We start from the raw sequence: 22,713 nt of genomic DNA on the forward strand, positions 1-22,713 counted from the left end.
TAGCCAAGTATATGAATAAATACCCTCCAATGCTTTAACCCTGCACTATCAATATATTGCTCAATTATGAGATTGCATACCAAACATATAGCCTCATAATGCTTACAGCCAACAACCTACTGAAATAGAGAAGATCAAAGTGACCTCATACATCATGAAGACTACGCTTCAAACATGTCTTGAGAGGAGTGGCAATAGAGTGCATTCGAGTGGCCTCACAAAATTTTCTCACATTCATAATCTTCTTTACAAAATGGAGTTTGTCTTCTATGACACTACATAAATCAAAGTTAGTTCAAAATATTTGGAGAAGATCAATCTTTTGTTTTTTATCAATGATGACAGCTATTGTTTTTTTACAGAAGGAAGCGATTGCTCCCTCCACTACCTCTAGCCCTATGCAAGAGGCAGCCAGGGCTGTTGCTCACACAGAGGTTCCTAGTGAAGGGCTGTTGTGAGGGAGCCGCTAACAAAGTGCTAGGGAAATCAAGTATCATACACATACACAATCTACAAGCATCCAATATGTCGAGAGCCAAGGCATTCCTTACTGTGAGCATTGCGCTTTCACAGCAAGACCGCGCAACCATTAGCTCTACAGCCCTTGCTTGAACGGAGCAGTTTGAACAGGAAACACGACCATAAGGCTCGCTTACAAAATGTCCCTCTTACTAATTCGGTTGTTAAGGGAAGCACAACATAAAACATAGTCCCAATAACTCAATTCATATCCAACGAGCGAAAAGTAATAAAGTAGACTAATCCAATAAGGTAACATAAAGGCAACATTCAAACTATAGTCGGGTGTGGAAAAAAGCATAACGAGGCACTGTACATAAGCAGCCCAAACAAATAGGGGGTCTTTCAAATAGAGATTTCAGCCTCAAGAGGTAATCTCATCAACTTATGACCGTCATATCCAGATGCACCCTCGTGAGTTAAAACTTCCGACAACCAGCACACACGAGCGAGTAAATAATGATCCTTTCGTTGAAACCACAACAGGTTTAATTACAAATTATGACCTTTACCAATGAAGAGTTTTGCTTAACTGCTTCGAGATTCTTAGCCCATCGCATACTTTTGTGTCCAGTTCCTTGCAGTGGCTTCATATTTTGCTCGATCCGTCTTGTACATGTGGGCAATCTCAGGAACAAGTGGATCATCTGGATTAGGATCAGTGAGTAAGGAGCATATAGACAGAAGCACCTGTGACAAGTGCACAAACTTTAGTCAAAAAAGCCTGCTTTTCACATGCAGCTTACTCAACCTACAATTCTAGAACGCAAGTTTTACTTTGGAAATCGTAAGCGCAGGACTCCACTGTTCTTTTAGGATGTCCAAGCAAATACTTCCATTGCTGTTAATGTTTGGATGAAACACTTTTGTTCTGAAAGCAACCTGCACAGGCAAACTTACATAAACTTTCATCAATTTGGCAATATATGAATACTACTCAAAGTTCCAAAAGGTTTGTTTGCATGCATTGAAAGATCAAAGAGAAGCAAAGTAAAACAACCCTTAATAAAGAGGAAGTTGGATCTTGATGGTGTTGCTTCCCCTCTATTGTTGGTGATCAATTTCCACACATTGATCACTATGACCCTAATGCTTTTATTCCCCGTCACCGCTACCTGCACCCGAGTCCACCCGGTATTATTTCCACTATTCCTACTTCCTCCTCTGTTGTCACTTCGGGCTCTCCTACTCTACCTGTGTCTCGGTGTTATTGAAGCAGCACCTTCCACCCCCAGTGTCATCCTCCCACTTTAAGTTTAGAGACCCTTCACGTTGGGCTCAATCTCTGCTCAAAGCTTCAGGTTCATCACATTCTACTATTCACAATCAGGTTTCTGCAGATGCACAATCAAAGTTACCTGTACTACACGCAATGTGAACTATGCTTTGAAGTCCCCCCCTATAGGCGATTGATGCGCCTGAGAATGTAAAGGACACATTGTCTCACTCTCATTGTTGTGCAAAACAAGGACAATTATTACTTGGAAGTTTGTGCCGCATCCATAGCATAAAAAGGTATCAATGTTACAAGGATTTTCAACGGTCCAAGTTCAATTCTGATTGCCTTGTTGCTATGAATAATACAAAAAGAAACTAAATAATTTTGATATTTCATCTTGAGTTTGCTATCACTGCACTTCTTAACAACTAAATGTAAAGTTCGCTTTCCTACATAGTGATTTAGAGGAGGAAGTTTAAAACACCTTAGTTTTGTTGTTGGTCATGATGATAAGTCTTGTATTGTAAGTGGATAATCTTGCTCTTATGGGTTCTGACAATGACTTTGTTGAGTGGGTGAGAGTCAAGTCTAGATTTGCCATGTCTAAACTTGGGACTATTGCACTATTTTCTAGTTTTAAAGTATGGTAATTTCCATTAGGCATTATCATTGTGCTACCATTTATCTCGTCCTATGGATCGTAGGTCTAAGTTGACCAAGGATGATGACTGTCTATGATGTGGCATTTCCGTACAGACTGCCTCAGAATCACACCATGACTCGCGGCAGTTAGGAAAGCAGTTGACTTTTTTACTCTTTGAATGTGCCAAATTTTAGCGTGCATAGCTTTTTTGGCGACGTGCTATTAACAGTCTTACTTTTGGCCTTTAGCCTTTAGATATGAGCATAAGGGGCCACTCTCTGGAGATCAGTGCATGGTGATCCGTGACACGATTGTAAAGAGACTTCCCAGTAGTTCTATGATTATGATTCATGAATATAAAAGGAAGTACAGAAAAGGGCCAACGCTTTAGGAGTGGAACTTTGCCACTCCGTGTCTCCCATTGCCATGTAATGTTCTCTCTCAAGATCAAGAGTTTGTTGCTTTGGTTCATGACACTCAGCTTGCCACGGGGACGTGGCAGTTGTTAACTATGTCACGAGGACGTGGCAACTGCTAACCTTAGTTGTTGGTTTCTTTCCAATGATTTTTGTTTTATTTTTGAGACCCTCCTTTTGAAGTAGAAAACGGTCGGACATTGTATGGTCAATGTGAACGGTAGTTTCACCCACAGATGGGAAGTGGTCGGCACTGGAATTCGTGTAGTAAGAGGATGTCTAGGCTCAGAGCAAGATCATATAGGTCCCCTTGTCGCACTTAGCAAGTTGGTGGATACTAGGAAATGAACTCAATAAAGGCATAAAGTCAAGGTGGGACTACCAACAGAAAGTATCCGACAGTTGGGCCACATTCACTTTTGGATGCGGTCCCAATGAGGATAGATGGTCAAATGACCAGTGGGAGCCCAACGGAATCATTTCCTAAAATTTAGGGAACTGACTATACACTGCTCTCTCTCCCCCCTACGTGCAATTATGTGATGCCCCACAAGAGGGCTCTTCATTTGACTGATGTATAGCTGTGTGGGTTCATGCTTTTGTGTTGAGGCAAGAGTCTCCTTGAGCAGGAACAAGGGTAGCTAGCTGCTACTCCAAAGCAGGCACTGGTGAGGGTCATAACCTCACCATACACGTGCAAATTCAGCGCTGTGTATGCGCAGAAAATTGATTGTTTTTCAGTCATACGGACGCCAGAACCCTTGGGAATCGTGCCCCACTGGCAAAGGACAGCTAGGGGACTGTTTGGGGCTGAAAACAGGGCAAAAACCAGTAAATACAGCGAGCTGCATTTACTGTTTTGGGCTGGAATCAAAGGGTATACGCCAGTGGAAGTGAGTTCTAGCAGGGGAATTGGTTTTGCGCAAGTTTTGGGGCTGTTATGCTGCCAAAATTTGGCCAAATCAGGTAGTATCTAGAGGGATACAGGTAAAGGATTCCCAGGACTCTACTTTGTAATTTACCCTCTCAAAGAATAAAGAAATACCGAAAGGGGCGCCAATTTTGGGGCCTGTAGGTTGTCGGCGTCTGCTCGGGGCATTCTAGCTTCCGAGCCGTGTATGTGCTTAACTGTTAATTCCCGTCGTAGGGTTCCTTTGCACGCTCTCTGTGTGTGTTTAAAGTAAAGAATTTCGGGTGAAAGCCAACGCCTACCGGCCCACGGGCCGGTTTCACAGCTATCGACTTCTATTTGATACCATACTTATTCCTTGAAACATTTAAAAGCAATGAACCACTAATAAGAAAACTTTTGAATCATCTTGATATTTCTCCATCATCTAGTGCCCTTATTTATTCAAGTGTGTTAGCCTATAAATATGTTTTCCATGGTCATACTAAGCACATGGATTCCACTTTACCGGTTTGCTCACAATTACATTTAAAATGATAGTCTCCGATGAAGTGTTGTCTATCACATGCATGTTGGCTCTTTGTGCCACCTAGGCAACACTCACAATGCCAAAAATGACTATACAACCTAGCCCCTGATGCGTCACATGATGGGTGACGGGTGCATCAGTAAGGGGGCATCCCGTAGGCTAAGGAGGAAATCCGAACTGAGTAAGAAAATACGCGTAAGAACGCAAGCACAAGAATAAAGATGGGTTCAATGAAGCTTTTTACGAAAAGATGGAACAATCGCGGAAAGACAGACGCTTTCTCGCGAGGAATCTATGTTTGCATTGCATTCGTGCATGTGGTTGCATCCAAGGACGCCTGGGAAGTGTTGTGAAATGCATTGGTTTTAACTTATAAGGTTTTATTGAGTTTTTGGACAGGTTCATACCAATTTTAAAATACCGGCCGCCCACTTAATAAGTGGGCAGCCACTTAGAAGATAAAGCAACAAAACCAACCAGCGAATTCTCTCTCCTATTTCGGGTAGAACAGCGCCAAAAAAAAAACAGCCGCGATCTCTACGCGAGCAACTATTCGTGTCGTGGCCAGGGAGCTATAAAAGCACCACATGCCCTCACTCAAAGGGGGTACCAACGTCAGCAAGAGAAGACTCTGCCGCCGCAAGAGATCGCGAGACTACGAAGCACGGAAGTCGCTTTTTCCCGCGCAAGAGCGACAGGTATCTATTGTGGATTCGCCATACGAATTGTTGTCGCGTGTTTGTGTGGTTTGTTTTGCAGGAATCTCCCGTCTTACGGGAAGGCCCTTCACGAGAAGTACGACTTCACGCCTAAGTCACTTTCGGGAAAGTTCGGCTTCACGCCTAAGTCCCTTACGGGAAAGTACGGCTTCACGCCTAAGTCCCTTACGAGAAGGAACGGCCTTGTGTCCAAGCCCTTTACGGGAAAGCACGACCTTCGGGCCTAAGATTATAGAACGGAGGGGTTTCCTCAGGTTCTCGTGCTTGTATACGAATTCTCCCTGAATAAAAGAATACTCTTAACGGGGGGGGGGGGGGGGGGGACCAGCCCATCTTCTGGTCCCCAATACTGTGTCGATATTCTCCCTTCTCTCACATTTGCAAAGTATTTTAATTTTCAGATTTTCAAGTGCTCGTGTACGCTCCCGTTTTGTGACAGTGGTATCAAAGCTCGGACTCCTCTCTTTCTCTGCAAAGAAGGACGATTCCGGGAAGAACGGGAAGAACCATGTCGAGCCAAGGGAGAAGCGTTGAAGAGGAGCTTCAAGTGCAAGCTCAACTTGCGGAGTTGCAACAAATTTTACTGTTGCCAGACGTCCAAAAGCTTTTGGGCGGAATGAAGAAAACGAATGGAACTGATGCAGTCAAGCATCCAGACAACACTGTTGGCTTGAGACCACAGGAGGCAAGAGAAGAAGAACGTGCCGAGGTGCACAAAGGATCTTCGGATCATAATGAACGGCCTACTCCAAGGAAAGGCCAGGAAAAAGCGCTCTCTTTGCTAGACGAGAGCAAGGACATCTCTATGTCATCTCCATCTTACTCTCCTGATTATACTTCTACTTCTCGATCATCTCGTCAGAAGAAGGAAGCCGCTACTACTACTACTCTTCATCAACCTAAAGATAAGCCTCATTTCAAGAAGCATGGTCGCAAGTCTCAACATCGCATGAGAGTCTTCAAATCGGGCGACAAGGACATCAAGTTCGAAACCTACAACAGACGGAGAGACATCTCCAAAGCACTGTCCTTCATCAAACAATTTGAAGTCGCCTTTACCAATGGGCACTTCACAAAAAGATCCAAATTACGCCATGTGGGGATGCACCTCAAGGAAACGGCAAGTAATTGGTGGCTAGCCAAGATTCTGGAAGGTTCTCAGGCCAAAACTTGGGAGAGCTTCAAATCTGAATTTTATGAACAATTTCTTCCACCTGACTTCGAGCAGGACATACGGAAGGAATGGGACTGGCTTGCCCAGAAGGAACATGAAAAAGTAACGACCTATGTGGACAAGTATTGGTCGGTTCTTCTGAAGGTCACTCCCTTCGTGAAGATTGCCGACGAGGAAAAGAAAAGAAAGTTCGAAGCGAGTCTCCAACCGCAGCTTCGAAAGAGTATGAAAGTGTATCTGCATGACACTCTTCAGAGGATGATGGAGTCAGCAATCATTGCTGAGGATTTGCACTCAACTGGGACGCCCAGAAAAATGGAGCATAGCACTTACCGTGCAAGACAAAGAGGGGTCTACGATGACCAAGGGGGCCAAGGAAGAAAACGTCCTCCATCTAGGGACGATGATCATTCTAAGAACTCAGAGGGCAATGGCAAGCGAACTAAGTATCTTTCTCCTACTCAACTTCAAACTTACATAGAGGAAGGAAGATGCTTCTACTGTGGCGAGAAAGGACATATGAAACCGGATTGCCCTCTAAAGCAGCAACGGCAAGAACAAGCTTCTACGAGGCAAGAGAAAGCAAGGAAGGAACCCGCACTACCAAGCTCGAACTAAATTCCAGATGTTCAAGGAAACACAGAAATGGAGAAAGGGAAGCGTCTTCAATTTATTGAAAAGTACAAAGATTGTTTCACAGAAACACTTCCTGATGAACTCCCTCCGGTACGCCCGGAAGATCACCGCATAGATCTCATACCGGGTAGCTCGCCTCCCAATCAACCCCCTTATCGGGTAAGTCTTGCTCAGCAAGAGGAAATTTTGAAGCAAGTCAACGAGCTTCTAGAGAAAGGGTTAGTACGGCCAAGTGCTTCACCCTACTACTCTCCAGTTCTACTGGTGCAGAAGAAAGATGGCACGTTTCGAATGTGCATAGACTATCGGTCTTTAAACAAGATCACAATCAAGAATCACTTTCCGATCCCTCGGATTGATGATATACTTGATAAGTTGCAGGGTGCAAGTGTCTTTAGTCGCATAGACTTAAAGAGTGGGTATCATCAGATACAGATCGCCCCTGAGGATGTCCATAAGACTGCTTTCCGCACAACCTTTGGACTATATGAATTTTTGATAATGCCTTTCGGCTTGACCAATGCTCCTGCAACATTCAATCGCATGATGGACCGCATTTTCAGCCCGTATCAAGCTTTTACGGGAGTATTCTTTGACGACATACTCATCTTCTCTAAGTCAGAAGACGAACATCGGAAGCACTTCGACTTAGTGTTTCAAGAATTGCGAAAGCATGAGTTGCATGTGAATGCAAAGAAGAGCGAGTTCTTTCTCTCTGAGATACACTATCTCGGCCATATAGTCTACCACAATAAAGTGAGTATGGATCCTGCCAAGATCCGAGTGGTAGAAGATTGGCCTATTCCCACTACGGTACATGATGTACGTAGCTTTCTGGGATTATGTTCCTATTATCGAAGGTTTGTCCGAGGATTTGCTCATGTCGCAGGACCACTTCATGATTTGACAAAGAAGAAGATTCCTTTCAGATGGGGATCGAGACAACAAGGAGCTTTTGATCGGCTCAAGTACTTGCTAAGCCATGGACCTATTTTGATAGTGTCTGACTTAAGGAAACCATTTGAGGTTCACTGCGATGCTTCAGGCGATTGCATCGGAGCAGTGTTAAACCAAGAAGGCCATGCAGTGGCTTATGAAAGCAGACGGCTTAAGGATGCAGAGTTGCATGCATCAATCTACGAAAAGGAACTCTCGGCTGTGATTCACGTCTTATCCAACTGGAAGCACTATCTTCTAGGAGCGGATTTTGTGATCAAGACTAATCACCAAAGTTTGCGGTATTTTCTTACGCAACGGAAACTATCTGAGAAGCAGATGAGGTGGGCAAACTTTTTGTCTATGTTTCACTTCCAGATCCTTCACACGGCTGGGAGTAAGAATGTGGTCGCAAACGCATTGTCTAGGCGGCCAAGGGTGAACGCTATCACTTCGGTGTATCACCAAGAATTAGAAGCACTACCGGATTTGTATTCGAATGATCCAGACTTCTCCACCATTTGGGAAAAGCTACATCGTGGAGAGAATGAGTTTCCCTATTCCATTCGGGACGGTTATCTCTACCACCATCAGGCCATATGTGTGGCGGAACCATTAAGAAAGAAGATCATGGATGAAGCACACGCTTCGCCTTATGCGGGTCATCGGGGTATTCTCCCTACGACCTTAGCAATGGAAAGATATTTCTTTTGGCCTAGCCTTAAAGCAGACATTGATAAGTATGTCAGGGAAAGCTTGGTTTGCCAAAAAGTGAAGTATGATCGGCATAAGACGCCTGGGTCGCTACAACCATTGCCTGTGCCTAATGAACCTTGGGAAAGTATTGCCATGGACTTCATCATGGACCTCCCTAGAACTCAGACTGGAAATGACGCGATCTGGACCATTGTGGACCGGTTTAGCAAGCAAGCACACTTTATACCAGTCAAGAAAACGATCAAAGCAGATCATATGGCTAGGGTCTTTCTAGCACAGATCTTTAAGCATCATGGAATGCCTAAGTCTATTGTGAGCGATCGAGATCCTCGCATGACAGGAAATTTTTGGCGTGCCTTGATGGATAATCTTGGTACAAAGCTGAATTTTTCATCTGCCTACCATCCTCAAACGGACGGGCAAAGTGAGATAGCCAATTCCACAGTATTGGATATGTTAAAAGCTTATGTGTCAGACCGGCAATCTGACTGGGAGAAATATTTGCCTCTTGTCGAGTATGCGTATAACAATAGCATACACTCATCGACGGGGAAAGCACCTTTTGAGATTCTCTATGGTAAGCCTTTGCTTCCACCCATCCTATTAACTAAGGATAAGATCTTTGCAGCAAATGAGTTTGTCCGGGATTTGGACACCACCTACGGGCAAGTTAGGAGAGCTATTCTACGCTCTCAGGAAAAGCATAAGAAAGCTGCAGACAAGCACAGAAGGAATCTAGACTTAACAGTCGAACAGTTAGTCTTACTCAAGTTTGAGAAGGCAAGACTTAAGAAACAAGCGTCTCATAAGGGGAAGGTGGTAAAACTTTCTACCCGTTACTATGGGCCGTTTAAGATCACTGAGCGAGTGAATGATGTCACCTTCCGATTAGAGCTACCGCTTAATTGGAAAATCCATAATGCTTTCCATGTCAGTTTACTCCGGCCGTATGTGGGACCGCCTCCAAGCCAGCCTAGTGCTGAGGAACCTCCTGAGGTTGAGGAAACAGAAGAAATACTCCAACCGGAGCAGATAGTAAGTCATCAGGAGCGGCCTCTCAAATCCGGAAAGATAACACGGAAGTATTTGGTTAAGTTTAAGAACTACTCGAATCTAGATGCTCAGTGGATGACGCAGGAGGAATTAGCAGCTTATCCCGAGATACTAGGGGTATATGTCCAAGCACTACAGTTGAGGTCAACTGTTTAGAAGCTGGAGGGATGTTGCTAATTGGACTATTTTCTTATTTTTAATGATTAATTTCTTTTTTAGGATATTTTATTATGTGCACTAAGAACTGTTAAAAGATTGTAGCTATAAGAACTGCCATCAGGAACGGACAACTCTGATGTGTCATTTGATGGGTGACGGTAAACATCGCGAAGGAGTTTCCGTAAGTTCGGTGGAAAGGGCCGGGTTACGAGTGCCCCTCATGCGTCACATAATGGGTGACGGGTGCATCAGTAAGGGGGCATCCCGTAGGCTAAGGAGGAAACCCGAATTGAGTAAGAAAATACGCGTAAGAACGCAAGCACAAGAATAAAGATGGGTTCAATGAAGCTTTTTACGAAAAGCAGGAACAATCGCGGAAAGGCAAACGCTTTCCCGCGAGGAATCTATGTTTGCATTGCATTCGTGCATGTGGTTGCATCCAGGGACGCCTGGGAAGAGTTGTGAAATGCATTGGTTTTAACTTATAAGGTTTTATTGAGTTTTTGGACAGGTCCATACCAATTTTAAAATATGCCGGCCGCCTACTTAATAAGTGGGCAGCCACTTAGAAGATAAAGCAACAAAACCAGCCAACGAATTCTCTCTCCCTATTTCGGGTAGAACAGCGCAAAAAAAAAAAAAAAGTCGCGATCTCTACGCGAGCAGCTATTCGTGTCGTGGCCAGGGAGCTATAAAAGAACCACATGCCCTCACTCAAAGGGGGTACCAACGTCAGCAAGAAGAGACTCTGCCGCCGCAAGAGATCGCGAGACTACGAAGCACGGAAGTCGCTTTTTCCCGCGCAAGAGCGACAGGTATCTATTGTGGATTCGCCATACGAATTGTTGTCGCGTGTTTGTGTGGTTTGTTTTGCAGGAATCTCCCGTCTTACGAGAAGGCCCTTCACGGGAAGTACGGCTTCACGCCTAAGTCACTTACGAGAAAGTTCGGCTTCACGCCTAAGTCCCTTACGAGAAAGTACGGCTTCACGCCTAAGTCCCTTACGGGAAAGTACGGCTTCGCGCCTAAGTCCCTTACGGGAAGGAACAGCATTGTGCCCAAGCCCTTTACGGGAAAGCACGACCTTCGGGTCTAAGATTACAGAACGGAGGGGTTTCCTCGGGTTCTCGTGCTTGTATACGAATTCTCCCTGAATAAAAGAATACTCTTAACGGGGGGGGACCAGCCCATCTTCTGGTCCCCAATACTGTGTCGATCTTCTCCCTTCTCTCACATTTGCAAAGTATTTTAATTTTCAGATTTTCAAGTGCTCGTGTACGCTCCCGTTTTGTGACAGATTTCCGCGATTCACGCTTGCAGCTTTTCCAATAGCTTTTGAGTTCCAGTTTTTCATGTAATTGCTTGTGAGTTTGAAGGCCAAGGGCCTATAAATATGAACCAAGGGTCACTTATTCTCTCGGTCTGCTGAGGAGCAACTGAGCAGAGAGGACCCTCGATCTTTGTACTTTGCTCAAGCATTAATATAAAAATAAATACCAAGGCACAAAACTACGTCGGCCGTGTCGACTCTTTCTAAATTGTGATAAAGTTTGTGAAGTGTTTTAAGTAATTCTCTCATGTGTCGTGCCAGATTTCCGACTTGAAGTGCCCAAGTCTGTTACAGTGGTGGGGAAGGCAATGACAACACCGGTGGCAAAGAAAGTTCCATTGGATCAGGGACAAACGACTGCATCATATTCTTGAAGACTCTCCCAAGCAAAACAGATGGCCAAAAGGTTGCCGGTTGGAAGCTCTCATACTTTCTATTGCCGGAGGAGCGGGTACCACCTGAGGCATCAGAGGAGGTAGCATGGAATTCAGAAACTATCGGAAACCCTATAGTCGAGAAATTCTACTGCGGATGGCGTGAAGGAATGTCGCGAAGCTTGCCAAGAAGAAACTACGGGTATTTTGCCGAATCCATGAGCACCAAAAATTAGGATAAAGTTTCTTGCAGAAGTTTGTAGCCGACCATAGCATGGTCCATGAGCTCTTGAATGGTCGAAACTAGCTTGGATAGACAGTGGTCCTATAACGGTGATGGCAGCCCCAAGTTATAGCAATCACACTTGACCTCCAAGGTTATCAACTCGAGAAGAGACACCTGTTGAGAGATTCAAAAAAATTCAAGTTGTAATCTGCTTGGGTTTCCGTGGCAAGCATTTCAAGATACCCCCCACTCTACCAAAAGCTTATTGTTGGGGTATAAAGCCCAATGTGGTCGCCCAGGTAAGTGGGCGGGCCGCCAGGTATGTACACATTCTTTTGTAAAAACCTAATAAGAACTCTACACTAGAGTGAGTTCACCATATCGTCGTGCTCTTCTTCTCGCACTCTCTCTCGCGTCGCACTTCCGCTCGTACTCCTTCAACTGGTATCAGAGCTCAGATCGAGGCTCGGGGCAGCACTGCAGGAGGCTAGAGTCACCAGCTCAGATTGGAGTGAAATTCGACAGGCGAAGACACGGCCCCAAATCCTGTGGGAGAACGCGAAGGGCTCGGTGTTCTCAGAATTTCATTCTGAGGTCATCTCGGCCACCGTTCGGCTTTGACAAAGGTCTGCGCATGCCATTTTCGACTACGTGGTCTCGACGGGTGCAGATCCGACTCTGCAAATTTGGGGTTTTCGGCCTACGACTGCATGTGCTGAGGATATCGACACTCCCAGAGTGTTGATTTGTGGCTGTCTACACATCGAAGGATGGCTCACAGTTCTTGGAGGCGTGTCACATACGACACGGGCGCATCTACACTCAGACTGTAGGCGACATCCACTAGTTCATCAGGTAGCTTGTGTTTGCTGCTAGGATGTATTGACTGTGAGTTGGACAATTGGGATTGCATCTTTGCTTTACTGCCGTTGAGGCATTGTCGCAGTCTATGCTTACAGGACAGTGACAGGACAGTCAGAGACAATACAGGTGCAGGACAGGTTTACCCGCAGCTTACAGTGTCAGAGAGACAGTGTTTTTTTTGAGCTGTTTTTGGTCTGTTTTTTGAGTACACCAAAGCCATTTTACAAAGGAGACTCTGCCAAAATTTATGCAGAATCTGAAGCTTTCTTGATTCGTTTGACAGGTTGATATTGGTTCAGAGGTCAGTTTACAGGGGAAACTCTGCCGAATTTTTCCCAAGAAAGTAAACCACTGTGAAGCGTAGCTATGGCTGGATCACAGGACACTGCTCTTTACAATATCAAGAAGCTGGATGGAACCAATTTCCCATTGTGGAAGAAGTAGATTTGGCACGTGTTGGTACAAAAGAAGCAGATAAAACCTATAAAGCTCAAGGGGATAAAACCAAAAGATATGGACAAAGATGAATGGAGCGAAATGGATGAATTGGCACTTTCTACCATTATGTTGACTTTGGCAGAAAGCATTTACTTCAATGTAGCAGACGAGATGTCGGCTTATCAAGCATGGTTAAAGCTGAGTGATCTTTATGAGAAGGAGAGTGCAGCTTCACAGGTATACTGGCTTAAGAAGCTTCTTGACTTGAAGATGAAAGAAGGGACACCTATATCCAATCATTTGAATGAATTCAACACAATCTATAGTCAGTTGTCAGCTCAAGGTGTCAAGTTTGATGAACCTGTTAGAGCTATGTTCCTGTTGATCACATTGCCGGAAAGTTGGGACACTTTTCGCACAGCTTTGAGTAATTCTGCACATCCAGATGGTTTGAACATAGCAGGTGTAGAAGGAAGTCTGCTTACTGAAGAAACCAATAGAAAGACAATGGACAAAGGCAAAGAAACAGCCTTAGTTGTCAAGGGAAGGACCAAAGAAAAGTACAAAAGTGGAAAGAGGAATCAGTCTCGTAGCAAGTCCCGCAGTGCTAAAGGCAAGAGTGACATAGAATGCTACCATTGTGGCAAGAAGGGTCACATGAAAACTGCAGAGAATGTAAAGCAGAAAAAGGCAAAGAGAAAGCTGAAGACCATGGTGAGAAGAACAAGTCCTCAATGAAGATTCAAGAAATAAATGTGACAAACACTATTGCACAGGATGACAGTCTAGTGTCAGGAGACATCTACTTCTTGAAGAATACAATGGATTCGGCTCTTCTTACAGCATCTGATGGAAATGCACTGAGTGACTGGATTATAGACTCAGGGGCATCACTTCATGTGTCTCCAAACAAGGAGTGGTTTACTTCTTATGTGACCACTAAAGATCATGTTCGGCTAGGCAATGGGAAGACATGTGAGATCTTAGATATTGGAGATGTTCAATTGAAGTTTCAGAATGGCTCTTCTTTCACGCTGAAGAATGTGAGACATGTTCCCGCAATTACAAAGAGCTTGATCAGCACAGGTTTACTTGATGATGCTGGCTACGTCACCACTTTTGGACAGAACATGTGGAAGATATCCAAGGGTTCTATGACAGTAGCACATGGAGTAAAGTCTGGAGGACTTTACATGATTTATGTATCAAATGTCTCTAAAAATGTAATCAATGTAACCGAGCAGCCGAACGTTTCTTTGTGGCATAGCCGGTTAGGACATACGTCCAAGAAGGGAATGGAAATCTTGTCTCGTTCTGGTTATTTGCCTGGCTTTTCATTTAATGATTTTGAATTCTGTGAACATTGTCTGTATGGTAAGCAAACACAGCAGCCACATAAGCATAGAAGCAGTAGAAGAGATACACAGTTGGCACTTGTTCATAGTGATTTGTGTGGACCTATGCCTAACCTATCTCTAGGGGGAGCTTCTTACTTTATGACATTTATAGATGATTACTCGAGGAAAGTATGGGTTTACTTTCTCAAGCACAAGGATGAAGCGTTTAGTGTTTTCAAAACGTTTGTGACACTTGTGGAGAATCAGAGTGGCAAGAAGCTTAAATGCTTACGCACTGACAATGGTGGAGAGTATGTTTCAAAGGCCTTTCAGGACTTTTGCAGAGTCAAAAGATATAAAACGTGAACTTACTGCTCCTTACAATCCTCCTCAAAATGGTGCTGCTGAGAGGATGAATAGGACCATACAAGAGAAGGTCAGAAGTATGTTGTCTAATGCACAGCTGCCAAATGGGTTTTGGGCTGAAGCTGTATCAACAGCTGTTCATCTTGTAAATAGATCTCCTAGCAAGGTTTTGCAGAAGGATTCAGTGCCAGAGATGGTATGGTCAGGCAAAATGCCCTCATACAAGCATCTCAGAGTCTTTGGCTGTGAGGCATATACTCACGTTCCAAAGGAATTTAGGAACAAACTTGAGCCAAAGAGTAGAAAGTGCATCTTTCTAGGCTATGGTAATTCTGGTGAGATGGGGTACAGACTTTGGGATCCCGAATCCAGAAAGGTTGTCCGCAGCAATGATATTCACTTTAATGAATCCAAATATCATTCTAAACCAGAGAGGGTTGAGGAGATTAGAAGAGTTGTCTTCCAAGAAGATGGACCTGCACGTGCAAGACAAAATGTCAGGGCTCAAGAGGAGCAAGGACAGGATAGAGTGGAACCACAGGTTGTGGCTGAGTCTGAGCCACCTATTGTGCGTATATCTGGACGTGTCACGCGACCTCCTGATAGGTTTGTTCCATCTATGAACTATGTCATGTTGACTGATTGCAATGAGCCTTCATGTTACAAGGAAGCAGTGCAAATGAAGGACTCCGGGAATTGGCAATTGGCCATGCAGTCAGAGATGACAGCTCTGCATAAAAACAAGACATGGAAGCTAGTTAAATTACCACAGGGCAAAAAGGCTCTACCTTGTAAATGGGTTTACAGGTATAAGATCACCGCTCATGATAATCAGCCAAAGTACAAAGCAAGGCTTGTTGCCAAGGGCTTTAAGCAAGAACAAGGCATTGACTTTGATGAAGTCTTCTCTCCGGTGGTCAAGATGACTACATTGAGATGCTTTCTTGCATTGGTTGCCATATTAGATTTGGTGTTGTACCAAATGGATGTCACGACAGCGTTCTTGCATGGTGATTTAGATGTGGAAATTTACATGCAGCAGCCAGAAGGGTTTGTTGAGAAAGGCAAGGAAGATTGGGTATGCCAGATGTTAAAGAGTCTTTATGGCTTAAAACAATCACCGAGGGCATGGTACCATAAATTCCACAAGTTTATGCTTTCTCAAGGCTACAAACGTAGTGAGTTCGATCACTGTCTATATACAAAGAAGGCTAAGGATGGTAGTTGGCTGATCCTTATTTTGTATGTGGATGACATGTTGATTGCTGGCAAGCACTTGGAAGAAATTTCAGCTTTGAAGTCAAAGATGGCAAAATCGTTTGACATGAAAGACATGGGTGAGGCAAGTCATATACTTGGTATGCGCATTGAGAGAGACAGATCAAAGAAGTTGATTTGGTTATCTCAAACAGAGTATATTGACAAGGTTTTGCAACGTTTCAATATGGAGAAGGGAAAGGCATTGAGTGTTCCATTGCCACCATATGTGAAACTTAGCAAACAAGATTGTCCTGTGTCTGAGGAAGAACAGGCTCAAATGGATAAGATTCCATATGCGTCTGCAGTGGGTAGTTTGATGTATGCAATGATTGCTACTCGCCCAGACATTGCATTTGCAGTGGGAGTAGTAAGTCGATACATGTCAAACCCAGGCAAGAAACATTGGGAGGCAGTGAAAGGAATATTGAGATACCTGAAAGCTACAAAGAGTATGCGTATATGCTATGGGAGTCAGGAGCTAAGTGTAAAGGGTTTTACAAACTCAGATTATGCACGTGACTTAGACAACCGAAGGTCTACGTCAGGGTATGTCTTTACATTGGTTGGTGGAGCAGTATCATGGCGTTCTAGATTACAAGATTGTGTTACTCAGTCTACTACAGAGGCTGAATATGTTGCAGCATCAGAGGCATGCAAAGAATCAATTTGGCTTAATCGACTAGTAACAGATTTGGGAATCAAAGAAGAGATGCCTGTGTTATATTGTGATAGTCAAAGTGCTATACAATTGGCTCGCAATCCAGTTTATCACTCAAAGACAAAGCATGTGGATGTGAAGTATCATTTCATCAGGGAAATGCTCGAGGATAAGCAACTTCAGCTTGTCAAAGTTCACACCACAGAAAATCCTGCTGATCTACTTACAAAAGGACTTCCCTCAGAGAGCTTTGCGCATTTTCGCAAGCAGTTAGGTGTAGGGTAGTACATCACTTCTCTACATCTCTTGTATATTAGCTTGTATAGTAGCTTCTCTCACACTTAAAGTACCACATTGGACTTTAAGTGGAAGGTTGTTGGGGTATAAAGCCCAATGTGGTCGCCCAGGTAAGTGGGCGGGCCGCCAGGTATGTACACATATTCTTTTGTAAAAACCTAATAAGAACTCACTATGCTCTACACATTACAGTAGAGCGAGTTCACCATATCGTCGTGCTCTTCTTCTCGCACTCTCTCTCGCGTCGCACTTCCGCTCGTACTCCTTCACTTACAAAATTGTCGGAATCAAAATCCGCTCGCATCAATGTGTAGGGTTCGTCAAGACGAACTCCTCCTTCTTCGTCTCCTCCTCCTCTTGCAAGTCATCTTGGATTCTTTATGGCTTATACCTCTCAAATCAGAGCGATGAAAGACGGGAGTGAGCTCGATGTGCGATGGACTAAGGGTGGGAGTGGCTAGTAAGTCCGGAGCATGGACATGAAGAAAATTTGGAAGCACCATCTTGCTCAACTTGCTCTTTGGTAGGACCGGTATGCTTTGAGGAAAGCACACTACTGGAGCTTTGATATTACTGGACCGGTAACGAGGGAACCATGTGACGACAGCAAAGAACGTCTTGAACAAACTTTTAGCACTTCAAAACAAATCAACTTGAAGAATGGTAGAGTTCCACCTCGAGAGAGCACTAGCCCCAAGCCCTGGCACCCCTTTTGGTATTTCTTTATATTGCTTCGACTAAGTAAAACGGCGGTGGTGGCACGTATTTGCACCTTCTCACGGAAGTATGCCAGATAAAGAGCCCTTGCCACATATTTAAAGGCCCTGGGCCTATCGAAAAGCAATACATGAAAAGCATCAAGTTCTAAAAGCATTTGGTGTCCAAAAGCTAGCGCTAGAACAGTCCAAGCAAAATACCAAAAATCCATACAATCTACCCCGTCAACAACCAGCAACGCGACGCGAAAATCCATACAATGCCACGTGGCATGTCAACGCAATTCAAGGGGTCCGTATAGCAAGTCAACGTAAAACGTGAGGACTTTCGTACAGCCACTTGCGTCATCAATTTGTGTGTGGGATGTTCTTGCTTTTTTATAATGTCTAATGTCCCCCAGGCCTAGTTGGTGGGAATCTCTTTTTAAAGTTTTGCCCCCATTCGATGAGGATCTGTAAGTTGGTAAAAACTTCTTCTTCTTCTGCTACTGCTTCTTCTGCTACTGCTTCTTCACTTAGGTTTCACTTAGGATTTAGGCCCCTCAGCAGGGATCTGCGTCGATAAGGGTTAGGCTCTGAGAGCCCTAACCCGATGGGTCTTCAATGGCTTGACACATCCCTGCAGAATCTCTAGCATTCTTGGCACCCATCCCTTCTCCTCACTCTCACCCTCGAGTTCAGTGCCATCTATGATCTATTGCCCATCATCTTCGCCATCATCACCTTCATTTTTAGTCAGCTTGTACGCAAGGTTTTCTGATGTTTCTTGCGTTTAAATCTATGTTTTTGCAGCCAGCACTCAGCCCAAGTGTCACAAACTGCTGACATGTCAAGTCACTAAAGAACAGAGCCAACCTTCAGATCACGGCCGAGGGGTCTAAACCCTAAGAAGAACAAGCAACAGCAGAAGAAGAAGTCCTACCAACTTATGGGGACCTCGTCCGATGGGACCCAAGTGACATAAAGACATTAAAATAAAGCTGGACCAGCACACATACGCGTGAACTGATGACGTAGCAACTATACGGACAGCCCTGAAATTCCATTGACAGTGCTGATATGGCAGATTTCTGCAAAACACGCTGACAACGCTGACGTGGTAGTTGTACGGATTTCAACACAACGCACTGACAGATTTTGACGCTAGTACTTTTTGGGCCAATTGCTTTTGAGTTTGAAGCTTTTCACTGTATCTGCTTTTAAGGCCAAGGGCCTTCAAATATGAGGCTAGGGCTCATTCTCTCGTATGCTTCCTGGAGAAGTGCAAAGTCTACCGTACCAGCTTGTACTAAGTTGATGCAATATAAAGAAATACCGAAAGGGGCGCCAAGGTTTGGGGCCAATACTCTCTAGGATGGAATTCCGCCACTCCGTGTCGCGTGTCGTTTCTCTCTCTAAATTCAGTTGTTATTGAAGTGCTAAAATTTTGTTCAGTCTGTTCTTTTCTATTGGCACATGGTGTCAGTCTTGTGACAATAAGTGTGCAAATCAACCCCAAAGCTTTGTCTTGGTGGCCATCCGCAACCCACATCGCAAAAGACTCATGTAGCATATCTGCGAGCGCAACAAATTTCCTGGCACACTGGTCTCACTAACTGCTCGCTCTCCCCCTGGCAATTCCAATTGCTAGCACAGCCTTGGAAGTGCTTCATCTTGAAGAGTAACCAGAGCTACAACATCCATTATTCAAGTCAAGTCGAGTCACGTTTTGAGGAAAGTAGCGCTCGCTCTCTCCCTGGCGATTCCAGTTGCTAGCACAGCCCCGGAGGTGCTTCACTTGAAGAGTAACCGCAACTACAACATCCATTCAAGTCGAGTCGAGTCTTGCATGGACATATTGCACCGTGTACATTCCACTTAAGTGACATAAAGGAAATAAAGCAGGACCCACACACACACAAGAAATTGCGTAGCTGTTGATGTGGTAGATTTTTGAAAATTACGTTGGTTGATGACGTGGCAGATTTTCAAAAATTGCGATGGCTGATGACGTGGCAGGCTGTACGGATTTTCGCGTTTTGCGATGATTGATGACGTGGCACGCTGTACGGATTTTCGTAAATTACATTGACAGCTTTTTGGCATTGCTTTTGAACCAAGAGCTTTTGAGTTAAAACGCTTTTCATGAAAAACTGCTTTTTGGGGCCTAGGGCCTTTAAATATGAGGCTAGGGCTCATTCTTTAGCATGCTTCCTGGAGAAGGTGCAAAGTCTGGAGTACCGGCTTGTACTGTGTTGATGCAATATAAAAAAATTCTGGGGTGGAATTCCACCACTCCGTGTCGCGTGTCCCCGGACTTATTAACCACTCCCACCCTTACTTCATCGCGCATTGGGCGCACTCCCGTTGCAGTGCACCTTCTCAGCAAGACCGGCAGAGAGCCCTAGCGTTTTCAGCCAACAAAATCAGCCTTGCGTTTTCTGGCAGAGAGCCCTAGCGTTTTCAGCCAACAAAATCAGCCTTGCGTTTTCTGTTACAGATCAACCCCAACGTTTTCTGGCGTTTTTTGTTGCGGATAAGGCCTGGCATTTTGCAGTTTCCCGTTGCCAGGTCAGCCAAGTCAGTTAGCGTTTTCAGTTTTCAGCCCTTAGCCATTGTAGATTTAGCCCCTAGCCTCGCAGATCTCACCCACCCGCAGCATATCCTCGCCGTACCGTCGGATCAGCCAGCGTTTACAATTTCAGCCCGCTGTTTTCAGATTTCAGCATCTGCGTTTTCAGCGCATCGTCGTCGAGTCGTCATCATCGCCATCCTCACCGACATAGTGTCAGTATTCAGCAGAAAGACAACGTTTTCCAGATTTCAGCCCTAGCGTTTTCAGTTTTCAGCCCGTCCTCGTCGTCATCATCATTGTCGTGGACATCGTCCACAAGTCCATTGCATCTAGACCATTGTACCAGATTTGTGCTTCAATAGCATAGACCTCTCTCGCCATAAGAAAGGGGCCCTTGAGGCTTGGAGGAGAGTACAATTCGGAGCACTCATCTTGAGCTTGAAGAGATCGCAAAGCAAGCATACCGAACTGCTATAGGTGAGCGCAACTGCTCAAAGCCACAACGTTGCTCCCCCCACATGCGTCGACATCAACTCTTCCTTCCCCTTCAATCAAAAATGCAATTGACGCCAGATCCCCATTAATAATTTAATTTCTTTGGATCATAGGCACATACTGCGTGATCTTTAAGAATTTATAACTAGCAAAAAAAAACCTCTATGCACATAAATATACAAGTTAGTGCAATTAGGTATGAACACTTAGGCCAATACAGTGGTGCCATTTCTAAAATAGGAGCTTTTATTATACACACCCTTTTCCTTTACATCAAATAATGCAGTGCCATCCACGAGTTAAAAGACACATCAAGATTAGACACACATGGATAAGAGACCCCTATAACTGCAATACGTTGTTCCTCAAACATGGGACTGCCTGGCTCCTATGTGTGACAATATATTTATTTCCAAAGGGGAGAATTCATGAAGAATAACCCTTCCATCCAAAAACGTATTAAGCAATAGCACAGAGGCAAGTGTTGAAGACTGTTGCAACGTTGCCTTAGAATTCACTTTCCAACAGAATGTCTACAAACTAATTGACTCGCGTGGCTCTAAAGGGCAGCCTTTTAATATTACCAGCCATACACCAGCTCATACTAGAAGAAAAATCAAGTACAGACTTTAAAGAATGAGCAATTCGATGCAGCCAGTAAACAGGCGACCCACCACTGATCCTGACCAATAGCCCATACATAATTCAGGTTTCACCTTCTATAGCACAACCACTGCATAGAATCACAAAGAGCGACTGAAATGCATAATACCATTTGAGAGAAACCCAACTTAGCACCCTACCTTGAATTATCACCTTAAAATGATCTAGCCCTTCCACGTATGAGTGACCTCTCAATCACTTTCTAGCATTTAAGCATAGACATGACAAGAGAAATAGTGCTCAACGCTTCCAAGCTATCCTCAAAAACACACATTTATACTGTGTCAACCCAGCTTTGAGTCAGACAATTATGAGAAATGACACAACAATCTGCACATGTAAGTCGTATAAAATGGCTTTACCCCCATCATACATTTATGACAAAGGAAAAAAGATCTAACTGACCTTGGGAGGTTTGAACGGATAATCTGGGGGGAAGTGAATTGTAACCATGAAAACTCCTCCTGCATAAGGACTGTCAACTGGTCCCATTATTGTTGCTTGCCAATGAAACATATCCTCCGCCACAGGGCCTGCAGTTTACTTAAAACATTATGATTACTGTAAACACAACGTATTATATGCAACAGCACAGAAAAAACTAGGAAACTCGGATACATAGCACATGCCCCTCCGTAGCAACTAGTGCAAAAATGGCTTGCTAAAAAAGAAGATGAGTGCTTCCCATAGAAAAAAAACTGAAGACAAATCTATATATTTATAGAGGGATTTTCCTTCTCTCTCTGCTCTCAAATAGCATTTTTTAAATTCTACAAAGGAGAGTTGCCAATCGATGCATAACTGACGTCAAAATTATACGGCCGAAATTTAGTACCTGCAGTTCCTTGATGATGTAAAGAATGCCGGATTTGAGCAATCGTGAAGGTGAATCAAAAATACTAACCCTAAACCGTCTTCTTCATGCATATGCAAACGCAAACCCTAAAATGCCCTTATACAAACTAGAAGATTTGAACCTGCACTGCAAGAAGTAGGAGGGTCCTTCTGCAGGTCTTTAAGTTCTTTCAGGATCCGTTTGGACGCCATGGCAGATAGCCTGAGGAGGCAGCCGCGCCAGCAGCAGCAGCAGCAACAGCAGCAGAAATGTCGAGCTCCTCACAACAGGATTCAAGAATAATAGGTCAACAGAGAAGAAAACGAGGAATTAAATATGGAAGACATTAACTTAGCTATGAGTTGAACTTGAGCCTAGTGGAACTCTATGTAAATGCGACCATGGGAACAAGGGCTCTTGTGCAAAATCAAGGGCCCTCGCAAATCTCGTCCGACGGATAAGAACTAAATTCAGGATTTCGAGATTAGTTTTTATGGTGAGGTCCACAAAAACTAAACTTAGGATCCTTAGATTGGTTTTTATGTCGAGATCTATTGTTTTAACTGTAGTTTATGGAGAATCATATCTATTTCAAAAAAGTGTGCACAGGTTTGATGGTTAAGGCCCCTACCCCTCTAGCTAATGGTGAGGATTCAAATGCCAACTGGGG

The 22,713-nt window shown here is 44.2% G+C and overlaps 1 protein-coding gene across 1 annotated transcript; it reads right to left on the reverse strand.

The window, feature by feature from the left end:
- Positions 1 to 767: 767 nt before the first annotated feature.
- LOC147459767 (ubiquitin-conjugating enzyme E2 8) lies at positions 768 to 22,373 on the reverse strand. Its single transcript, XM_086510975.1, has 4 exons — positions 22,186 to 22,373; positions 21,614 to 21,741; positions 1,297 to 1,401; positions 768 to 1,209 (listed from the first exon to the last, which is right to left on the reverse strand). The coding sequence occupies exons 1-4, from the start codon at positions 22,253 to 22,255 to the stop codon at positions 1,066 to 1,068; spliced, it is 447 nt and encodes a 148-aa protein (XP_086367101.1). The 5' UTR covers positions 22,256 to 22,373; the 3' UTR covers positions 768 to 1,065.
- Between the last annotated feature and the right edge of the window lie 340 nt (positions 22,374 to 22,713).

Source organism: Adiantum capillus-veneris, chromosome 4 (assembly GCF_014529385.1).
Source record: "Adiantum capillus-veneris isolate H3 chromosome 4, ASM1452938v2, whole genome shotgun sequence".
In the NCBI taxonomy this organism is placed as follows: Eukaryota; Viridiplantae; Streptophyta; class Polypodiopsida; order Polypodiales; family Pteridaceae; genus Adiantum; species Adiantum capillus-veneris.